General features: G+C 43.4%; 1 protein-coding gene across 1 annotated transcript; it reads right to left on the bottom strand.

The window, feature by feature from the left end:
• Positions 1-2,679: 2,679 nt before the first annotated feature.
• lrrc41 (leucine rich repeat containing 41) lies at positions 2,680-18,979 on the bottom strand. Its single transcript, XM_033965215.2, has 11 exons — positions 18,789-18,979; positions 14,102-14,188; positions 13,683-13,741; positions 12,297-12,579; positions 9,107-9,796; positions 8,799-9,026; positions 8,558-8,722; positions 6,204-6,302; positions 5,720-5,848; positions 4,095-4,164; positions 2,680-2,991 (listed from the first exon to the last, which is right to left on the bottom strand). Exons 1-11 carry the CDS (start codon positions 18,883-18,885, stop codon positions 2,772-2,774), a joined length of 2,127 nt encoding a protein of 708 aa, XP_033821106.2. The 5' UTR covers positions 18,886-18,979; the 3' UTR covers positions 2,680-2,771.
• Between the last annotated feature and the right edge of the window lie 1,296 nt (positions 18,980-20,275).

Below are 20,275 nucleotides of genomic sequence, written 5' to 3'. Positions count from 1 at the left end.
TGGCGGTGCGATTCTAACTCACACAGATGAATGCTGTCGTTGTGTCCTTGGGCAGGACACTTAACCCACCTCGCCCTTAGTGTCTGTGTACACTGGTGTATGAATGTGTGTGTGAATATATCTATATCTATCGATCGATCGATCGATCGATCGATAGATATAGATATCAAATAGGCCTGTGGAAACTTTAAAACCACGTATGGACCGGAAACAAACTGCTCGCTTTAGTGCTAGTTTTCTAAACCACATTGCGCAGCCGATTAACCCAGTGTTTCCCAAACTGGGCACGGGACTCGCAGATGTCCGCTACCGTGCAGAGGGGGCTAGTCTATTCCAATGAGATGTGAGCCTATTTATACAGCCTATGGATGTAAGATGTGATGTTACATTGCAATATATTATTATGTTCTGTATATTTCATTCATCCTTGTTTTGCATTTAACGAACCGTTCAATATAACACAACTCGGTTCAGCCTTAACATTCTTATATCCATTCAATTTTTTAACACACACACACTTACACCCCCCCCCCCCCCCCCCCCCCCCCACACACACACACATAAAATTTATATTTATATATACACATATAGTGGGGCAAAAAAGTATTTATTCAGCCACCAATTGTGCAAGTTCTCCCACTTAAAAAGATGAGAGAGGTCTGTAATTTTCATCATAGGTACACTTCAACTATGAGAGACAAAATGAGAAAAAAAAATCCAGAAAATCACATTGTCTGATTTTTAAAGAATTTATTTGCAAATTATGGTGGAAAATAAGTTCATCTCAATACTTTGTTGTATACCCTTTGTTGGCAATGACAGAGGTCAAATGTTTTCTGTAAGTCTCTACAAGGTTTTCACACACTGTTGCTGGTAGTTTGGCCCATTCCTCCTGCAGATCTCCTCTAGAGCAGTGATGTTTTGGGGCTTTCACTGGACAACATGAACTTTAAAAAAAAAAAAAAGTTCTATTTTGGTTTCATCTGACCATATGACATTCTAACAATCCTCTTCTGGATCATCCAAATGCTCTCTAGCAAACTTCAGACAGGCCTGACATGTACTGGCTTAAGCAGGGGGACACATCTGGCACTGTAGGATTTGAGTTCCTGGTGGCGTAGTGTTACTGATGGTAACCTTTGTTACTTTGGTCCCAGCTCTCTGCAGGTCATTCACTAGGTGCCCCCGTGTGGTTCAAGGATTTTTGTTCACCGTTCTTGTGATCATTTTGACCTCACAGGGTGAGATCTTGCGTGGAGCCCCAGATCGATTGTGCTTACATGGCTAAAATATATTCAATTACAAGTATTGCTGCCAAAATTGAATTTGAGTAAAAGCAAAAAGTACACATGAAAAATATTACTCAAGAGTACTAGTTACTTTAGCATTTTAGATCAGTATCATATATGCTAAATTAAACAGTTTTAAGCTGAATTCAGTCTTTTTTTTTAAACTAAAGTCATCTCCTCTTAGCTCTGGCCAATCACAGCAGGCAATGCAGCACCGTTATGTGTGTCGGTATAGAAACGAGTAGATACAGTAATGAGACAACCATGGCTCAAGAGAATTGGGACTTGTGCTGTACTAAGAACTTAAAATATGATTTTAAATGTAACTAATTACAATTACATGGCTAGAATTATCCTCAACAACAAGTACATACAGTTGAAACTACAAGTTTACACACACTATATAAAAAGACACAAATGACATGAAATCAGACTAAACCTTTCCTGTTTTAGATCGGTTGGGATGATCAAAATTATTTCTATTTGCTAAATGCCAGAATAATGAGAGAAGGATTTGTTTATTCAATTTCTTTCTTCCAAGTCAAAAGTTTACAGTGAGATTACTATGACTTTTAACTATCTTCTTTCTGTAACATCACTGGAAAGTCAAAAGAAATCAGCCAAGATATTAGAAAGAGAATTGTGGACTTAAACAAGTCTGGTGAATCCTTGGGTGCACTTTCCAGATGCCTGAAGGTGCCACTTTCATGGGTTCGAAGAATTAGGTGATGAACATGCTTTGGTCCAAAATGCACATATCAAGAACAAAAGCAACGGACCTTGTGAAGATGCTGGCTGAAACGAGTACTGTACCAACATGGAATAAAAGGTCACAATTACAGTTTGCAAATGGTAATAGTTTTGTCAGACCACAGAACATGTTTGGCCATAATGAACATTGTAACATTTGGAGGAAAAAGGGCGAAACTTACAAGCCTGAGAACACCATCCCAACTAATACCAGGGTGGCAGCATCATGTTGTGGGGTTGTTTTGCTGCAGGAGGGACTGGTGCACTTCACAAAATAGATAGCATCATCAACAAAGAACAAACAGGAAGTTAAAGTTTGGGAGCAAATGGATCTTCCAAATGGACAATGACCTGAGACATACTGCCAAACTGGTTACAAAGCTTAAGGATAACAAAGTCAAGCTAAGTCAAGTGGCATCAGTTTTATCAGGAAGAATGGGCTAAAATTCCTGCTATTCTGAGAAGCTTGTGGAAGAACTTCCAAAACATCTGACCCAAGTCATACAGTTAAAAGGCAATTGTACCAAATACTAATGAAATGTCTGTAAACATCTGATTTTGCTAAATACCACAAAAAGGGAAGACGACAAGTTACTGTTTTTGAAAGGTTTATTACAAAAAAAAGTTCAGATTGTTGAACTCTTGTTTCCTGTATACAATGACATAATTCCAGTCTGAATTTGATTCAATGAATATTGATGTCCTGTACCAGGGTCTGCACAGAGCTGGAGGTCACATGTTACTGATGTGGTCCACCATGCTGTCTGTGGACTTCCAGCCCTCCAGCAGCAGATGGCAGCAGAGAGCAAGACTGCTGACAGCTACGCTCCATGTGTGAGGGTCCCGGTCCCCTGGGTTCCTCCGGAGGTCCAAGGTGATTCTGCGCCCCGGCCTGAGAGCCCTGAGCCGCTTAGAGAACTCCAACAGCTCCTCTGGCTGGATGAAGTTAGAACTGCACACAATGTCAAATGATCCACAGTTACAAAGTCTGACAGTGCACTGGCTGCACTTAGTGTTGGCACAATACTAAAATTTCAAGGTTGATTTTGATACCCAAGAATAGATTCAATGCTCAATACCATTTCCGATACCACAATGATAATTTAATGCAGACCTACTACGCAAATTCAACTTTTCAGAGCTTTTAATCCATGTTAGTTGTTTCCCTTCTCACTTACTGTCTCAAAGTTGTTTTTGCGTTGAATTGTGCATGTTTCAGCAATCTTTAATCGCTTATTTTCAAGACACCATATTGCCGATCAATCCCCGATCAATCAATTTTCACCGCCACCAGCCTATGTCCACTGCTCTGTACTTAGTCTTTTTATTTTATTACCATTGCCATTCATTTACCATGTGGGTTTATATTTGTGTAATCCCTCAGTCATCCAGGGAGGTTCCATAGTGGTCCATGGGTGTATACTAGTCTGTGTGGTCTTATACTTGTTCTGATACAAGATCATTCTACAGATATTCAGGAAAGGTTCATTTCTGTCCTGTGAGTATGAGTATGTATCGTATATTTTTAGTATCAATACTTGCTAAAATTAGTATCTTGTTTCAATACTAGTTTTAGTACTGATTCATAACTGATTTTCAATACTTTTTACAGCCCTCATGCACATCAACACTTTTTTCATCCATCCTCCTCTTCCAACCTGCAGTTTGAACAGGGATGCCCACACATCTTTGTCCAGTCTAGAGCTGCAGAGTTACCGATCTGCAAATTGCCCAAGGGCCAGCAACTGACAGAGATGATGACATCATCATTATGCCATGAGTTTAGATCTGAGTAATAGTAGTAATATATAGTTAAACTGTTAAGTAAAAATGTCTTTTTGTCTGTCAGGAAAGTTTATCTGCTCTACTCCATCATTTGGAGTGGTAAAAGCTGTTTGAGTGGCAGTGATGTGAAATCTGCTTCTGCTGTCTACTCTAGAAATAAACACCCCCCCCCCCCCCCCCCCCCCCCCACACACACACACACACACACAACTACTGATACAGCTCTATGCTATCATACACAGTTAGAGTGAAGAGCAGGAGGAGTGATACCTTAAGTCCAGTCTTTGCAGAGCACTGTCAGGGGCAGAGAAGAGCTGCGCCAGCACTGGGACATGCCTGGCTGTGGACACAGAGACACAGGGTAAAGTGATGTGGTTGTGTGCAATGCTATAGATGTAGTTGTGATGTGGTTGTGTGCAGTATTGCAGATGTGATTATGTGCAGTGTTACAAATGTGGTTGTGATGTGCAGTGTTAGTCAAAATAATAGTAGTACAACATGAATAACCAGAATAATCCAGGTTTTTAATATATATATTTTTATTTCTACATGGCAAACAAGTTACCAGTAGGTGCAGTAGATTCTCAGAAAACAAACAAGACCCAACATTGATGATATGCATACTTTTAAGGCTGTGCAATTGGGCAACTAGTTGAAAGGGGTGTGTTTAAAAAAAATACCAATGTCTGTTGTTGACTGTACAAACTCAAAATTATTTTGTAGAAACATTTTTGTTTGTAGGATTTAGCAATCCTGTGAATCACTAAACTAATATTTAGTTGTATGACCACAGTTTTAAATAACTGCTTCACATCTGTGTGGCATGGAGTCAACCAACTTGTGGCACCTTTCAGCTGTTATTCCACTGCATGGTTCTTTAACAACATTCCACAATTAATTTACATTTCTTGGTTTTGCTTCATAAACAACATTTTTCACATCACCCCACAAGTTCTCGATTGGATTAAGGTCCAGGGATTGGGCTAGCCACTCCATAACATTAATTTTGCTGGTTTGGAACCAAGACTTTGTTCGTTTACTTGTGTGTTTGGGGTCATTGTCTTGCACTTGCACCTACTGATAACTTGTTTGCCATGTAGCAATAAAGATATAAAGGTATAAAAATATACTAAAAACCTGGATTATTCTGGTTAGTCACATTGTACTGCTATTATTTTGAACAATACTGTAGTTGTGATGTGGTTGCATGCAGTGTTACATGTGTGGTTGTGAAGTGGTTTTGTACAGTGTTGCAGATGTAGTTGTGGGCAGTGTTGCAGATGTGGTTGTGATGTGGTTGTGTGGATTGTTGCAGATGTAGTTGTGTGCAGTATTGCAGATGTGGTTGTGACCAGTGTTACAGATGTGGTTGTGATGTGGTTGTGTGCAGTGTTGCAAGTATGGCTGCGATATGGTTCTGATGTGGTTGTGTGCAGTGTTACAAATGTAGTTGTGATGTGGTCGCATGCACTGTTACATGTCTGGTGGTGATGTGCTTGTGTGCAGTGTTACAGATGTAGTTGTGTGCAGTGTCGCAGATGTGGTTGAGTGCAGTGATGCAGGTGTGGTTGAGTGCAGTGTTACATGTGTGATTGTGATGTGGTTGTGATGTGGTTGTGATGTGGTTGTGATGTGGTTTTGTGCAGTGGTACAGATGTGGTTGTGCAGTGGTACAGATGTGGTTGTGGTGTAGTTGTGTGCATTGTTACAGATGTGGTTGTGATATGGTACAGATGTAGTTATGTGCAGCATTACAGATGTGGTTGTGATGTGGTTGTGTGCAGTGGTACAGATGTGGTTGGGATGTGGTTGTGACGTGGTTGTGACGTGGTTGTGTGCAGTGTTACAAATGTACTTATGATGTGGTTATGATGTGATTGTGGTCAGTGTGTTACCGATACGGTTGTGTGCCAGGCTCAGAGACTGCAGAGTCTTGTGGGCAGCCAAAGTAGAGGTCAGCTGCTGTAAACTGTCCTCTTTGTCATTCCATTTCTCCAACAGCCGACAGTCCTTCAGGCACAGCTCTGGGAAACAAGGTCAGATTTAGAGATGAGGCAGGAGCACAAATTAATGATGACCTGCAAGTTCCATATCAAAATATGAACAAATACTTTCTTAATGTGGTAGCTTGTGTGTTGAGTGGCCAAAAAATTGGGTACATTTTCAAATATTACAGTATTAGTCAATTACATGTAAAAAGTAGAATGTGATAAAAGTACTATTTGAAATATATTTAGTATTGTGTTTACACAATACGTTTTATGTGCATCATTCCAAATTAATAAAATAACATGTAGTGGCAATGTTTAACCATTTTCATTCAGCATGCACAAATGCCATTTTAGAACAGAACATAACAAAGCAAAGCAGATGGTTTACCGTGGAGTTGACAGCATCTGAGTAGCAGAAGGACATGCTCTAAACAGTCGGACAGGTTCACATCCTCCAGGGACAGGCTACGCAGGCACCTACAGCACTCTAGGACAGTCACATGACACAGCCATCACTGTCATCATCTGCACTAAGGGTCATATTTACTAAGCCAAGTACTAAATTACGAGTGCAAACTGAAAAATCGCATGTGCTATTTGTGGGCATGTGCACCTCTTATTCCTACTGCAATTCAATATATAATAATATCAGTGATCTGCAACCCACAAAAGGGGCGCCTCCTCCCATACCCTGTGTGGACTCAGTTTGATGAACAGAACAGCTGCTGGGATGCTTGCCTCTTTTGTGAAATACAGGGGCTGCCTTCAAGACAACGCAATTATTATGCTATTTAACTTTGTGAATTAGTAAGTGTAGACTCGAACACTTTGGTGCAGAAACTGGAAATGCCTACCCTCTGCAGACATGCCTGTCTTTCCAATGTGTTAAATTTCCTCAAAGTTTTTGCTCTCGTCATCTTCATAAATTAAACAGTACCCGCTAAACAACTTCATCTGCGTTTTCTTTTTCTTTTTTGAGCATTTTGGCCAAAATGCCCCATTTTGCAAAGTCTGCACTGCGTCTTTAAATCGCTTAGTAAATATACCCCTAATATACCCCTCATACACAGTGAGGCAAATAAGTATTTGAACACCCTGTGATTTTGCAAGTTCTCCCACTTAGAAATCATGGAGGAGTCTGAAATTTTGATCTTAGGAGCATGTCCACTGTGAGAGACATAATCTAAAAAAAATCTAGAAATCACATTGTATGATTTTTAAAAATAATTTCTTTGAATGTTACTGCTGCAAATAAGTATTTGAAAACCTGAGAAAATCAATGTTAATATTTGATACAGTAGCCTTTGTTTGCAATTACAGACGTCAAACGTTTCCTGTAATTTTTCACCAGGTTTGCACACACTGCAGGAGGGATTTTGGCCCACTCCTCCACACAGATTTTCTCTAGATCAGTCAGGTTTCTGGGCTGTCGCTGAGAAACACAGAGTTTGAGCTCGCGCCAAAGATTTTCTATTGAGTTTGGCTAGGCCACTCCAGAACCTTCATATGCTTCTTATGTAGCCGCTCCTTGGCTATCCTGGCTGTGTGCTTCGGGTCATTGTCATGTTGGAAGACCCAGCCACGACCCATCTTCAATGCTCTAACTGAGGGAAGGAGGTTGTTCCCCAAAATCTCGCAATACATGGCCCCGGTCATCCTCTCCTTAATACAGTGCAGTCGTTCTGTCCCATGTGCAGAAAAACAACCCCAAAGCATGATGTTTCCACCCTCATGCTTCACAGTAGGGATGGTGTTCTTTAGATGGTACTCATCATTCTTCTTCCTCCAAACACGGCGAGTGGAATTAAGACCACAAAGTTCTATTTTGGTCTCATCTGACCACATGACTTTCTCGCATGACTCCTCTGGATCATCCAAATGGTCATTGGCAAATTTAAGACGGGCCTGGACATGTGCTGGTTTAAGCAGGGGAAACTTCTGTGTCATGCATGATTTTAAACCATGACGTCTTAGTATATTACTAACAGTAACCTTGGAAACGGTGGTCTCAGCTCTTTTCAGGTCATTGACCAGCTCCTCCTGTGCAGTTCTGCATTGATTCCTCACCTTTCTTAGGATCACTGAGACCCCACGAGGTGAGATCTTGCATGGAGCCCCAGTCCGAGGGAGATTGACAGTCATGTTTAGCTTCTTCCATTTTCTAATAATTGCTCCAACAATGGATCTTTTTTCACCAAGCTACTTGGCAATTGCCCCGTAGCCTTTTCCAGCCTTGTGGAGGTCTACAATTTTGTCTCTTGTGCATTTTGACAGTTCTTTGGTCTTGGCCATGTTAGTAGAGTCTTACTGATTGTATGGGGTAGACAGGTGTCTTTATGCAGCTAACGACCTCAAACAGGTGCTTCTAATTTAGGATAAAAAGTGGAGTGGAGGTGGACTTTTTAAAGGTGGACTAACAGGTCTTTGAGGGTCAGAATTCTAGCTGATAGACAGGTGTTCAAATACTTACTTGCAGCAGTAACATACAAATAAATTATTTTAAAAATCATACAATGTGATTTCCAGATTTTTTTAGATTATGTCTCTCACAGTGGACGTGCACCTAAGATGAAAATTTCAGACCCCTCTATGATTTCTAAGTGGGAGAACTTGCAAAATCACAGGGTGTTCAAATACTTATTTGCCTCACTGTACATGGGGCATGATAATAACATTTAAAGGGACCAGCTGCTGGGACCTGTGCATGTCCAGGTTAACTCTTCGAACCCTGTCTGCATGTACCTGCCAGAGTGGTTAGGAGCTGGCCATAGGAGGCTCCAGTCTGCAGCCTGAGTCCACACAGGTGCAGCGAGCAAAGCCGGGGACAGCGCTGGAGCAGAGAGGGCAGCAGCAGCCAGGCTGAGGGCTGCTGGTTTAGGTTCACACTCAGCTTCTGCAGGGAGAACTCTGCAGCACAAGCAGCACCACTTTAACCACAAAACAAAGCCTCTGTCAGTTACAGAGCTGAGCCATTACAACTCACGGCGGTGGTTCGGTGACAAGGGCAGACTCCAGACTCTAGAGGGCCCCGCAATGCTGTGGACCTCCGCAGAAAAAGATAGCAACTGGGGGCAGGCCTCCAGCAGCCGCTCCAGCAAAGACGTGCAAGGGAGAGTGCTGATACTGAGCTGGGTCACACCTCCCTCTGTGGCCTTGCTCTGCTCCTGTAAGGCACGGCTCAGCTCCACAACAGAAGACTTTGTGAACGAGGCTGCGCATATAGAGAACAATTAAAGACTTTTGATTAGATACACAAGTACTAACCATTATGACACCCTACCGTTCACTTACCATAGCTGTGCAAAGTGAGGGACTTCAGGCAGCTCCAGAAGGGCAGCGCACGGAGCAATACTCCCAGACAGTCCACCTGGCACTGCCTCAATTCTAGGCTCTCAATGTGACCATGTGGACATGCCTCAGGTGACACGCTGCCACCCAGTTTATCACCAACACCCTCTCTCCAACTCTCTTTGCCACCCCCAGCCCCACTGTCTCTGTCACCCACACACCCACCCACACAGTCACCCAGTCTATCACTAATACTCTCACCCCCATCCTCACCCGCTCTGGCGCTCACACCCTCACTCACTTCCCAACCCTTTCTATGAGTCAGTTGGTGTTTCTTGTGACACAGTTGCCCTCCCCCCTCCCTGCGGTCCAGACCTGCTCTCTGGTCCTCCCCACAGTTCAGTCCTCCCCCCTGGTCCTCCTTGCGCTCCAGTACCCCTCCCCTCTCCTCCTCCCTGTGGTCCAGTTTGGGTCGTTTGCGGGCAGGGCCGTGGTCTTTGTTGCTGCAACTCCATGGTCCCGAGCACAGGGCAGATACTTGGGTCTTCCCCTCAGGCATGTGCTGAACCTGGGAGCTGCGTCCGTGCAGTATCCATGCGAGTGTGAGGGGGCAGCGAGCCTGGAGCACCACTCTCCTGCACTGGCCATGGTCCAACAGCCTGTGGAGCACCAGCAGAGCCAGCTGGTTCTCCGCTTTAATAACACAAAGATTTTGATTATTAAGATTATTAGGGGCACAACAGGAAACAATTACAACACAGATGTATTAAAGAAAACATATTGTGCTTGTGTCTACTATATAATTAAATCGCAATATTGATCTAAAACAATTTAATAAAAAAAACAAGTCCACAGAATTTCGCATTAGAAAACCACTGTGCCCAATAGGAGCCGACATCGATGTAAATGTGATCACAATTAAGAGTCAGCACAACCGATGGATAGCTGCAGATCACTCTAGTGAGCTGGGGATTTTTTTTCATTTGTATCAAAATGGAAAAAAAAATCCTACCAGATCCTACACGTATCACTGATTAAGAAAATATATACAACTTAATAATAACATTGGTAAAAGCTCTGAAAAGTCGATTTTGCATGATAGGACTGCTTCAAAAATGATTATAATTTTAAGCAGATATTAGTGACTAGAACTCACTAAGTTTAAATGCATGCCAGAAAACTGGATAACTGGCCAATTTAAAACTTGAAAAAAGAAATGAGTGTGCACAAATCACATATGTTCCAAATGATTTATTTCTCTCACCAGGGTCTGATGCAGTCGTTCATCAGACAAGAGAAATGGTGAGAAAAATAAATTGGAATACATTGGTTTGGAGCATATGGGAGTTGTGCAGGCCCATTTTTTATTTTCAAAGTTTGTATTGCCAGCTCGGATCCTGCACGCTTGTTTTAGAATGGATGTGCGTGCCCTCTCCCTTATGCGAGTCCAATTTAAATTTTTTAAAATTACTACTAAGAACTAAGATGGAAGTGTCATGGTTCACATCTCCCAGATTTGTATTGGGTACCTAAAGCATGTAATGGTGCACTTTGATTTACATTAGGCACTGACTAGGAGAGGCAGTCAACTGCATGGGGTAAAAAAAATACTATACATGAGTTTGGACATGTACTCCTTCATTTTGGATTGGCATCATTTGCTACTTTAAAATGAAAGCAAAAGCTACCGTAGCTTCAGTGTGTTCATTTGTGCTGCGAAAAAAAATAAAAATAAAATAACTTGAGTAATGCAGTTCTAAGCATGTCTAAATATCAAATGCCCAGTGTACATGAAATGCTTATCTATTTTTGACAAAATATAAAAAATATGGTTATATGTATGATTGAATTTGGTCGTTTAGGAAACTCTGAGTTCCCTGTACATGTACACATAGTGACTGAGGAGTTCTAATCAAAACCAGAACACCTTGATTTCCCTTTCAGCTTAAAGGTTAAAGAGGGGGTATTATGCCAAATCTTTTTTTTTAGCTTTCTACCATGTTATAACGTTGTTTGCTCATCAAAAACATGACTGAAGAGGTTTTATATGTCACCCATGTATGTCTGAGTAATCTAGCGATCTCTCCTGGGCCATATTCAAACCTTCCTTACAGTTAGCTGTAAGATGCTGTGCAATAGTCAGCCCACAATGCTACATCATCCATGCTCCCATATCACAATTCTCCATAAATATACAAAAACATGATATAAAACTGTACAAAGCAGCTTCGCAGACCTGATGTGATGTGCAGTAGTTTCATTAGTGGGATGCGCACTGGGGGGAAGGGGGAATAGTGCAGAGAGCAAAGTGAGGGGTGACACAGAGTGTCAAAATCTAAAGTCAAACTTGTACAACATCTCAATACGTTGTTTTTGGCAAATATAGGATTTTTAAAACAATAACAGGTAATATGGTGACCTAAATATGTGGTGTTAGCACATGATACCCCATAGTAAAATACCCCCTCTTTAACAATGCTTCTAGACAAACTAAAACAAGAACATTTGTTTCCAGTCGCTCTTAGGGAATGCATCCTCTGTGTGCAGTGTGATGCCATTAGAACAAACACCTTGTTATTTTTCTAGAATTGCTTGTAGATGTTTTCTGTGACTTGGATTCAGAAATGAGAGGATTCCATCTCACACTTCACTGTTATTAGTTAAATTCAATTAAATTCAAGTTTATTTATAAAGCACAACAATTTAGCAAACAATTTAGGCTAACCAAAGTGCTTCACATAAAAGTAAAAAAAAACAAAAAGCAATATACAGATAACACAATACATAGGAAAAGAACAATAAAGCACCAAGACCAAGATACCTGTTTAGCTAGTAGTAAGCAGGCGCACGGACCTGTTCTAGACTAGCAGCAGTGAACCATCCGTTTCCTCTGGGTTTTAAACCTGTGATCTACTGTTCCACGGGCAGATACTCTACCACCACATCATTTTCCTCAATATTACAGAGGGCCCCATTAAAGAAAAACCTGAATCACAACATAAGAATATGACCTGAAGCAGCAGATACTCACAGGGATCAGGTCATGATTTAATTTTTACTGCCAAATCGAACTATTCTCTCACTTAGGAATCATTTCACTATCAAAAAAGGTCCTATATATGCATTACATAGGCTTTTGAGGATGTCTGTACTGTGTCGTGTACCACATGTCCGAGCACAGGATGACACAGACCTTTGGCTGGGTCCAGGCTATGTGACACTCCCACACTGGTGATGCTCCTCTCCAGCAGGTCCAACACTGTCCTCTGCTCCCCGATCAGCCTCCTCAGTGGCTCCACCAGGTTTAGTAAGACAAAGTGTCGTAGGCACCGGGCCGCAGCACCCAGAAACCAGGAGGTGTTCAGATTGGATAGGTTTTTGCTGATGAAGTCGCTCTTAAAGTCGTACAGGACAGAGGAAAACAGGCCTTTCATCACCAGGTGCTTAGCCTCTCCTTCACTGCTGACATCCAGCACCTGCAACACATGGACATGCATCGATCTACACTTTACAATCCAATAGAGGCACAGTGAAACCATTATACTAACACACAGTCCTGGATGCCATCCATTCTCTTTCACTTTATCTGGGGCTGGGTGACTGAGGCAGCAGTCTAAGGAGTGATGCCAGGACTTCTCTTTGCCCACACACTTCCTCCGTTTTTTTGTGGGGATCCCGAGCCGTTCCTAGGCCAATCAAGAGACATACAGAGTATAGTCCTGCCAGCATGTCCTGAGTCTTCCCCAGGATCTTCCCCAGGGTATCCTAGTGGGACCTGTCCATAACACCTCCCTCGGGGAGTCGGAACAAACCCCCGAGCCACCTCAGCTGGCTCCTCTGCACATGGTGGAGCAATGGCTCTACTTCAAGCTCCTCCTGTGTGACTGAGCTCCTCAGCCTATCTCTAAGGAATAACCCAGCCACCCTGCAGAGGAAACCCATTTCGACCGCTTGCATCCACCATCTGGTCCTTTCAGTCATTACCCTAAGCTCATGCCGAGAGTAAGAACAGAGATCTAAACTGAAGACTATAGATGAGGGTAGGTTGAGTGGTATGAAGAGCTTTGCCTTTTTGCTCCTTCTTTACCCCAATAGTCTGATGCAGTGACCGCATCTCTGCAGACACTGCACTGATCCGCCTGTTAATCTCACGCTCCATCCTCATCCCTCACTCATGAACAAGACCCGAGATACTTGAACTCCTCCACTTGAGGCAAGGACTCTCCACCCACCCGGAGAGGGACAGCTACCTTTTTGCAGTGGAGAATCATGGCCTCGGATTTGGGGGTAATGATCTTCATCCCAACTGCTTCACACTAGGCTCTAACCGCAGGTTATGTTGCAGGTTCTGGCATCAGGACAATATCATCTGCAAACAGCAGAGATGAGATCCTGTGGTCCCCAAACCGGACCCTTACTGCAGGGAACCAAGGCAAAGGCCAAGCAAAGGGCCCTGGATATATGATGACTAGTTGGGCAAACTCCCATGAACCCTCAAGCACTCGATGGAGAGTATAGAACTGGTCCAGTGTTGATGTGTAAGATTACACACTGACATTGTTTTAGAGACATCACCTACACAAAATGGTCCACGCATGTTCCTCAGGATCTCCTTCCAGCCGCTCAGTGTAGACACCCCTGCACACAGACATAGACACATAGACCGTATGATAGAAGTGGACTAAGGGAGTGTGACATCACCCATAGAGTTTGGTTGCTACCAAATGAAACTCAGCAAGGCTAGCAGTTATAGCGGCTAATCTGCAACCAGGAATCATATTTGGAAATCCAAGTGTGAAGCCAAAAAGCCAATTAAGAGCAAGGGTGTTGAAGGTAATGTCAAGGCACTGAATTGACCTTTGAGAAATGTTGCCTCTCTCACTTTTCTCCTCTTTGGACCTCATTTCTCAGTGGGCTGGATGTACAAAGTGAGGCTTGGGGTAGTGGAGGGGTGTGTGTGTGTGTGTGTGTGTGGCCGTGCATATAGGACAGTTGTACCTCTGCGGTTGAGCGCTGGCTGTAGACTGTCCAGTTGACACACAGTAAGGTGAAACTGCAGCTCCTCTAACAGGTTGCACGGGAGAACTACACCAGCGGGACAAGAACACAGGCTCAGAGTCAGGCAGACAGACTAGTCTTGTCTTGATACAAAACAACATATTTAGACAATTGAATCTGAAAAAAATAATGTGATTTTCAACATTAATTTTTAGTACTTTTTTTATATTTCCACGTGGCCTCATATCTGTGTAATCCCTCAGTCATCCAGGTAGGTTCCATGGATGTATACTAGTCTGTTAATTTCTGTCCTGTGAATGCGACATGGGTTTAGTTGTGCTACTTTTTGCTTTACACAATATCTTGTACTGGAACCTACTTGAATTTATTCTCCAGAGTGAGGTTTAGGGGTCCTTACAGTTAACTACCAAACAGTCATGGGCGAAGTTCCCCTCTAGTTGTAACTAGCTAGTAAACAGTCAAACGGGTGGAAGTCATTAGGTGAAACTATCTAGGGTTAGTAACTGGTAAAAGGCAAAAGGGTGAGCGTCCCTGTGTACTTGAGCATAAGGACGGTTGAACTTTTTTCATGAGAGAAGTTCAGCAGTGCACCTCCATCAACTCTAAAGAATGGAGATATTATGTATTATTATGGGGTGGTTGGGTGGGTTTGGTGGGTGGGACTGATTTTAATGCACTGTAAAGCACTTTGTGTTACATTTTTCTTGTATGAAAAGCACTTTATAAATAAAGTTTGTTGTTGTTGTTATTATGATAAAATGCAGACAAATGTAAATTTACATACTGTCAACACTATGCTCTCATAATGTTAAGTGTGAAGAAAAAAAAACTGTAAAAAGAAAAAAAAAACTGAAAAAAATTTAAACAAAAAACAACAAAAACTGAAAAAAAAGAAAAAAAAAAAGGAAGAAAATGGTTAAGTAAAGAGTGTGACACCAGAAGTCAACTGTATGTTTATGTGTCCTTGGACCTGATCAGTCAAACTGTATGGTGTAAATTATGCGTTATCAGAAAATATGTGTTTAACATTTGAGACTTTGTAAACAATCAACAAGAAAATGACTGGATGCAGTTTTAACAGATCCACTCAATTTCTAGACTTAATTGTTTTTTTTATGTATATATATATATATATATATATATATATATATATATATATATATATATATATATATATATATATATGTTTTATTTGTTTTGTGTTTTTGCCTCATCACTGCAGTGACTTTAATGACATGCATGTCCTCAGAAAAGTCCATATATATATATATATATGTGTGTGTGTGTGGGGGGGGGGGGGGGGGGGTGTGTGTGCGGGTGTGAGTGTGCACGTGTGTCAAAGGGGAAATATTACAAAATTTGTTTTAGTTAAAAATTGATTGTAAGAAAACAGATGTTATCCTTTAGAGGCTGTTTTCCATTAACTACAAGACCCGTAACCTGACTACAATCTTTAAGACAAAGACAACCACAGTGAACCAACCACCACAGCTGAATGGTCTGAAGCCAGGAGATAACTTTCCACCTGTTCCTGAACCAAGAGAACCTTTTGAGCAGGAGGACACATGGTCTTCTTCTGGACAGAACCAGACCTACATCATTAAAACCATCAGTTTTAATGTTGTTAATGTGCAGTTTCACAACTGTCACTGGAGGAAAACTTCAAAAAAGTTAAGTCATTGACTTTTCATGTGACTCAAAAGAACTCGACCTGTTCCTCGTGTCTCCAACCACAGCCCTGAAGACCGACACATGGTCTGAAGGACAACTCCAGACACCAAGTTGTGCGTGGATGGAGATTACAGCCATGTGTGGTCAGACGGAGGACAAAGGGACAGAAGACAGGCGATGGGAAAGATGTAACTGAATACTGCCACCATCAGTATTCATCTTGCAACTACAAATCATATTGCATATGGACAAACTGAAATGAAGGCAACAATACTCCTGAAAAATGAACTGCTATATTTGCCTCATCTCAATCAACAAACTAATGTATTAGATCCACAACAATTAACATTTCTGTGCATGTTCTGTTTGTAAGAATGATTGTTTATGAACTATGATTAATGAATAATCAAAAGGGAGAAAATGTGGTGGAAATCAAAGTATATTCATGTTGTGTCTTTAAAAGTATTTGATCTGTGTCAGTCTGTCAGACCCAGACAAGACATTAACATGTGTGAAGGATCCATCTCCATCCTCCAGGAAAGCCTTTGTTGTCTTGGCAGTTCTCAGGTATAAAAGTTCATTATCTCACGTCCCCCGAGCATGGAGAGACTTGGGACACCGGGAGACTACTAGTCTGTGGCCAGGGTAGGCCTGTGCCCTATCCTGTGTGTATCTGCTGTAACAAAGAAAAACCTTTTTAAACCCACACAGGAGTGACACACAGACAGACTGGACACAGGAGTGACACAGACAGACTGGACACAGGAGTGGCACACAGACAGACTGGACACAGGAGTGACACACAGACAGACTGGACACAGGAGTGACACACAGACAGACTGGACACAGGAGTGACACACAGACAGACAGCACACAGGAGTGACACACAGACAGACAGCACACAGGAGTGACACACAGACAGACAGTACACAGAAGTGACACACAGACAGACAGGACACAGGAGCGAGACACAACTGGGCACAGGAGTGACACACAGACAGACTGGACACAGGAGTGACACACAGACAGACAGGACACAGGAGCGAGACACAACTGGGCACAGGAGTGACACACAGACAGACTGGACACAGGAGTGACACACAGACAGACTGGACACAGGAGTGACACACAGACAGACTGGAGACAGGAGTGACACACAGACAGACAGCGCACAGGGGTGAGACACAACAGGACACAGGAGTGACACACAGACTGACAGGACACAGGAGTGACACACAGACAGACTGGACACAGGAGTGGCACACAGACAGAATGGACACAAGAGTGACACACAGACAGACTGGACACAGGAGTGACACACAGACAGACAGCGCACAGGAGTGACACACAGACAGACAGTGCACAGGAGTGACACAGACAGACAGGACACAGGAGTGAGACACAACTGGGCACAGGAGTGAGACACAACTGGGCACAGGAGTGACACAGACAGACTGGACACAGGAGTGGCACACAGACAGACTGGACACAGGAGTGACACACAGATAGACTGGACACAGGAGTGACACACAGACAGACTGGACACAGGAGTGACACACAGACAGACTGGACACAGGAGTGACACACAGACGGACAGCACACAGGAGTGACACACAGACAGACAGTACACAGAAGTGACACACAGACAGACAGCACACAGGAGTGACACAGACAGACAGTGCACAGAAGTGACACACAGACAGACAGGACACAGGAGCGAGACACAACTGGGCACAGGAGTGACACACAGACAGACTGGACACAGGAGTGACACACAGACAGACTGGACACAGGAGTGACACACAGACAGACTGGAGACAGGAGTGACACACAGACAGACAGGACACAGGAGTGACACACAGACTGACAGGACACAGGAGTGACACACAGACTGACAGGACACAGGAGTGACACACAGACTGACAGGACACAGGAGTGACACACAGACAGACTGGACACAGGAGTGGCACACAGACAGAATGGACACAAGAGTGACACACAGACAGACTGGACACAGGAGTGACACACAGACAGACAGCGCACAGGAGTGACACACAGACAGACAGTGCACAGGAGTGACACAGACAGACAGGACACAGGAGTGAGACACAACTGGGCACAGGAGTGACACACAAACAGACTGGACACAGGAGTGACACACAGACTGACAGGACACAGGAGTGACACACAGACAGACTGGACACAGGAGTGGCACACAGACAGAATGGACACAAGAGTGACACACAGACAGACTGGACACAGGAGTGACACACAGACAGACAGCGCACAGGAGTGACACACAGACAGACAGTGCACAGGAGTGACACAGACAGACAGGACACAGGAGTAAGACACAACTGGGCACAGGAGTGACACACAAACAAACTGGACACAGGAGTGACACACAGACAGACTGGACACAGGAGTGACACACAGACAGACTGGACACAGGAGTGACACACAGACAGACTGGACACAGGAGTGACACACAGACAGACAGCGCACAGGGGTGAGACACAACAGGACACAGGAGTGACACACAGACTGACAGGACACAGAAGTGACACACAGACTGACAGGACACAGGAGTGACACACAGACTGACAGGAGACAGGAGTGACCTGTATATGGAGCTAAACAGTAGGCTACCTGCACAGATATTCAATAACGCATTCTCACTGAACCTGTAGCCTACATTGTGTAAAAAGCTTTTCTAATCGAGAATAAAGCAATAATGTAATTGGTAAAATTCCAATTAGACATGCGCATGCAATTATCTAGGGACAGTGTTAGGTAATATTCATTAAATATTAAACTGCAAATCCCATTTATTAATTAAATAGAAATTGTGAAAACTGTAAAGCATGCACTTTAAGGCACTTTATGTTGAAATCGTGGCATGAATGACGTTTGTATATAATGAAAACGCTGGCCAGGACAGCTTGCTGCTGTGAACCGTGATGTGACTTTGTTGTGATGCGTCTGTGGCACTGACCAGCGGCAGCGTGTGCGCCCAGCGCGCAGAAGTGCTCCCTCACAGCGTGGAAACACAGCAGTCTCAGACAGAGGCGCGGCTCTCTCCCCTCGGCCATAGCGAACAGCACGGCTGGCTTGGCCCCTTAAACTCAGGCGCAAGGATACAGCGGCACACGGGTTTGGCACGGTTGGCACGGAGGACTGGAGAACTGTCGGCGCATGCGCCTGTTTACGGTCCCATCTTTTTCTGCCCCTGTTTGAAGAGTTGTATTGACCGAGCTATGGCACTATCGCCACCTACTGTGTTGGGGTTTGGGCAGATTATTCTGATGTTCATTATTGACCAATCCCAACACTATAATGTCTCAAGGATATAAAACAGAGGTCAATGTTCTCAGCCCCAGAGGACCGCAAGACTCTATTTGACCAGGTAGTCACACGGGTGACACGGGTGTCAGTGTAGCCTCCAGCTCTACTGTAAGGAACCTTGGAGTCTTATTTGACCAAGAGCTCCCATTCACACCACATTTAAACCAAGCCTGTAAAACAGCCTTTTTCCACCTGCATAATCCCACCAAAATCAGAAAAGTCTTATCTCAAAAAGACACTGAAAAACTTACCTATGCATTTGTTACAACAAGGCTAGATTACTGTAATTCCCTACTAGCTGTGTGTCCTAAAAACTCTATAAAAAAGCTTTCAGCTAGTTCAAAATACAGCAGCCAGGCTCTTAACAGGAACTAAGAGAAGAGAGCACATCACCCCAGTGTTGGAGTCCCTTCACTGGTTTCCTGTTGAGTTTAGAATTAAATTTAAAGTTCTGACATATAAAGCCATAAAGGGCCCTATTGTATTTGCAAGATGCTATAGTACCATGTCATACAAACAGAGCATTCTGCTCTCAAAATGCTGGCTCCTAGAGTGTCTAAAAGCAAAATAGGAAGGAGAGCTTTCACTTATCAAGTTCCTGTGTTATGGAGTCAGCTCCCTGCCTATGTTAAAGAGGCCCCCTACAGTCTCTACATTTAAGACCAGGCTTAAGTTCCTCTATGAATAAGCTTATAGTCAGGCCAGTTAGGAGTAGAAATAAACCCTACAGTTTTAGTTAAGCTGCCTTAGGAGCAGCTATGCTGGGGGAAGTATGGTAACTTGAGCACTATCCTCTTTTTCTTCATATTTTCCCTGTCAACAGCATTCACAATTCAGTCCACCTGGAGTTCATTCATTGCTATTCACTGTTCCCTGCCCCACTCCCCACTGGGGAGGGCAAATTTTTCAGATGCCTGGCCGCTGACCACCCAGTGATGGCTGGACCCTAGATCCCCTTCTGTGTCCTGATCCTCTTCCGTGGACCCTCCCTTCCCTCGCTTGAATGGATGGCCTGGTGCCTGGCTGAGGGGGCTCCTGCCCTGTGGTGGGTGGGCCTCCTTCTGCCCCTTAGTTGAGTGGGCTTAGGCCCTACAGTCTTGAACTCTGCAAATGTATGCACTTTAGTCCTGGACACAT

Source organism: Periophthalmus magnuspinnatus, chromosome 4, assembly GCF_009829125.3.
Source record: "Periophthalmus magnuspinnatus isolate fPerMag1 chromosome 4, fPerMag1.2.pri, whole genome shotgun sequence".
NCBI classification, from domain to species: Eukaryota; Metazoa; Chordata; class Actinopteri; order Gobiiformes; family Gobiidae; genus Periophthalmus; species Periophthalmus magnuspinnatus.
The sequence above is the reverse complement of the archived record's forward strand: the minus strand, read 5'-3'. Positions and strand labels throughout refer to the sequence as shown.

Coding starts and splice junctions, on each gene's coding strand:
- lrrc41 (XM_033965215.2), bottom strand. CDS start 18,885: ATGGCCGAGGGGAGAGAGCCGCGCCTCTGTCTGAGACTGCTGTGTTTC. Junction 5,849..6,203: donor CAGATGCTGTCAACTCCACG/GTAAACCATCTG, acceptor CTTGTTTCCCAG/AGCTGTGCCTGAAGGACTGT. Junction 4,165..5,719: donor CCTGGCACACAACCGTATCG/GTAACACACTGA, acceptor CTGTGTCCACAG/CCAGGCATGTCCCAGTGCTG.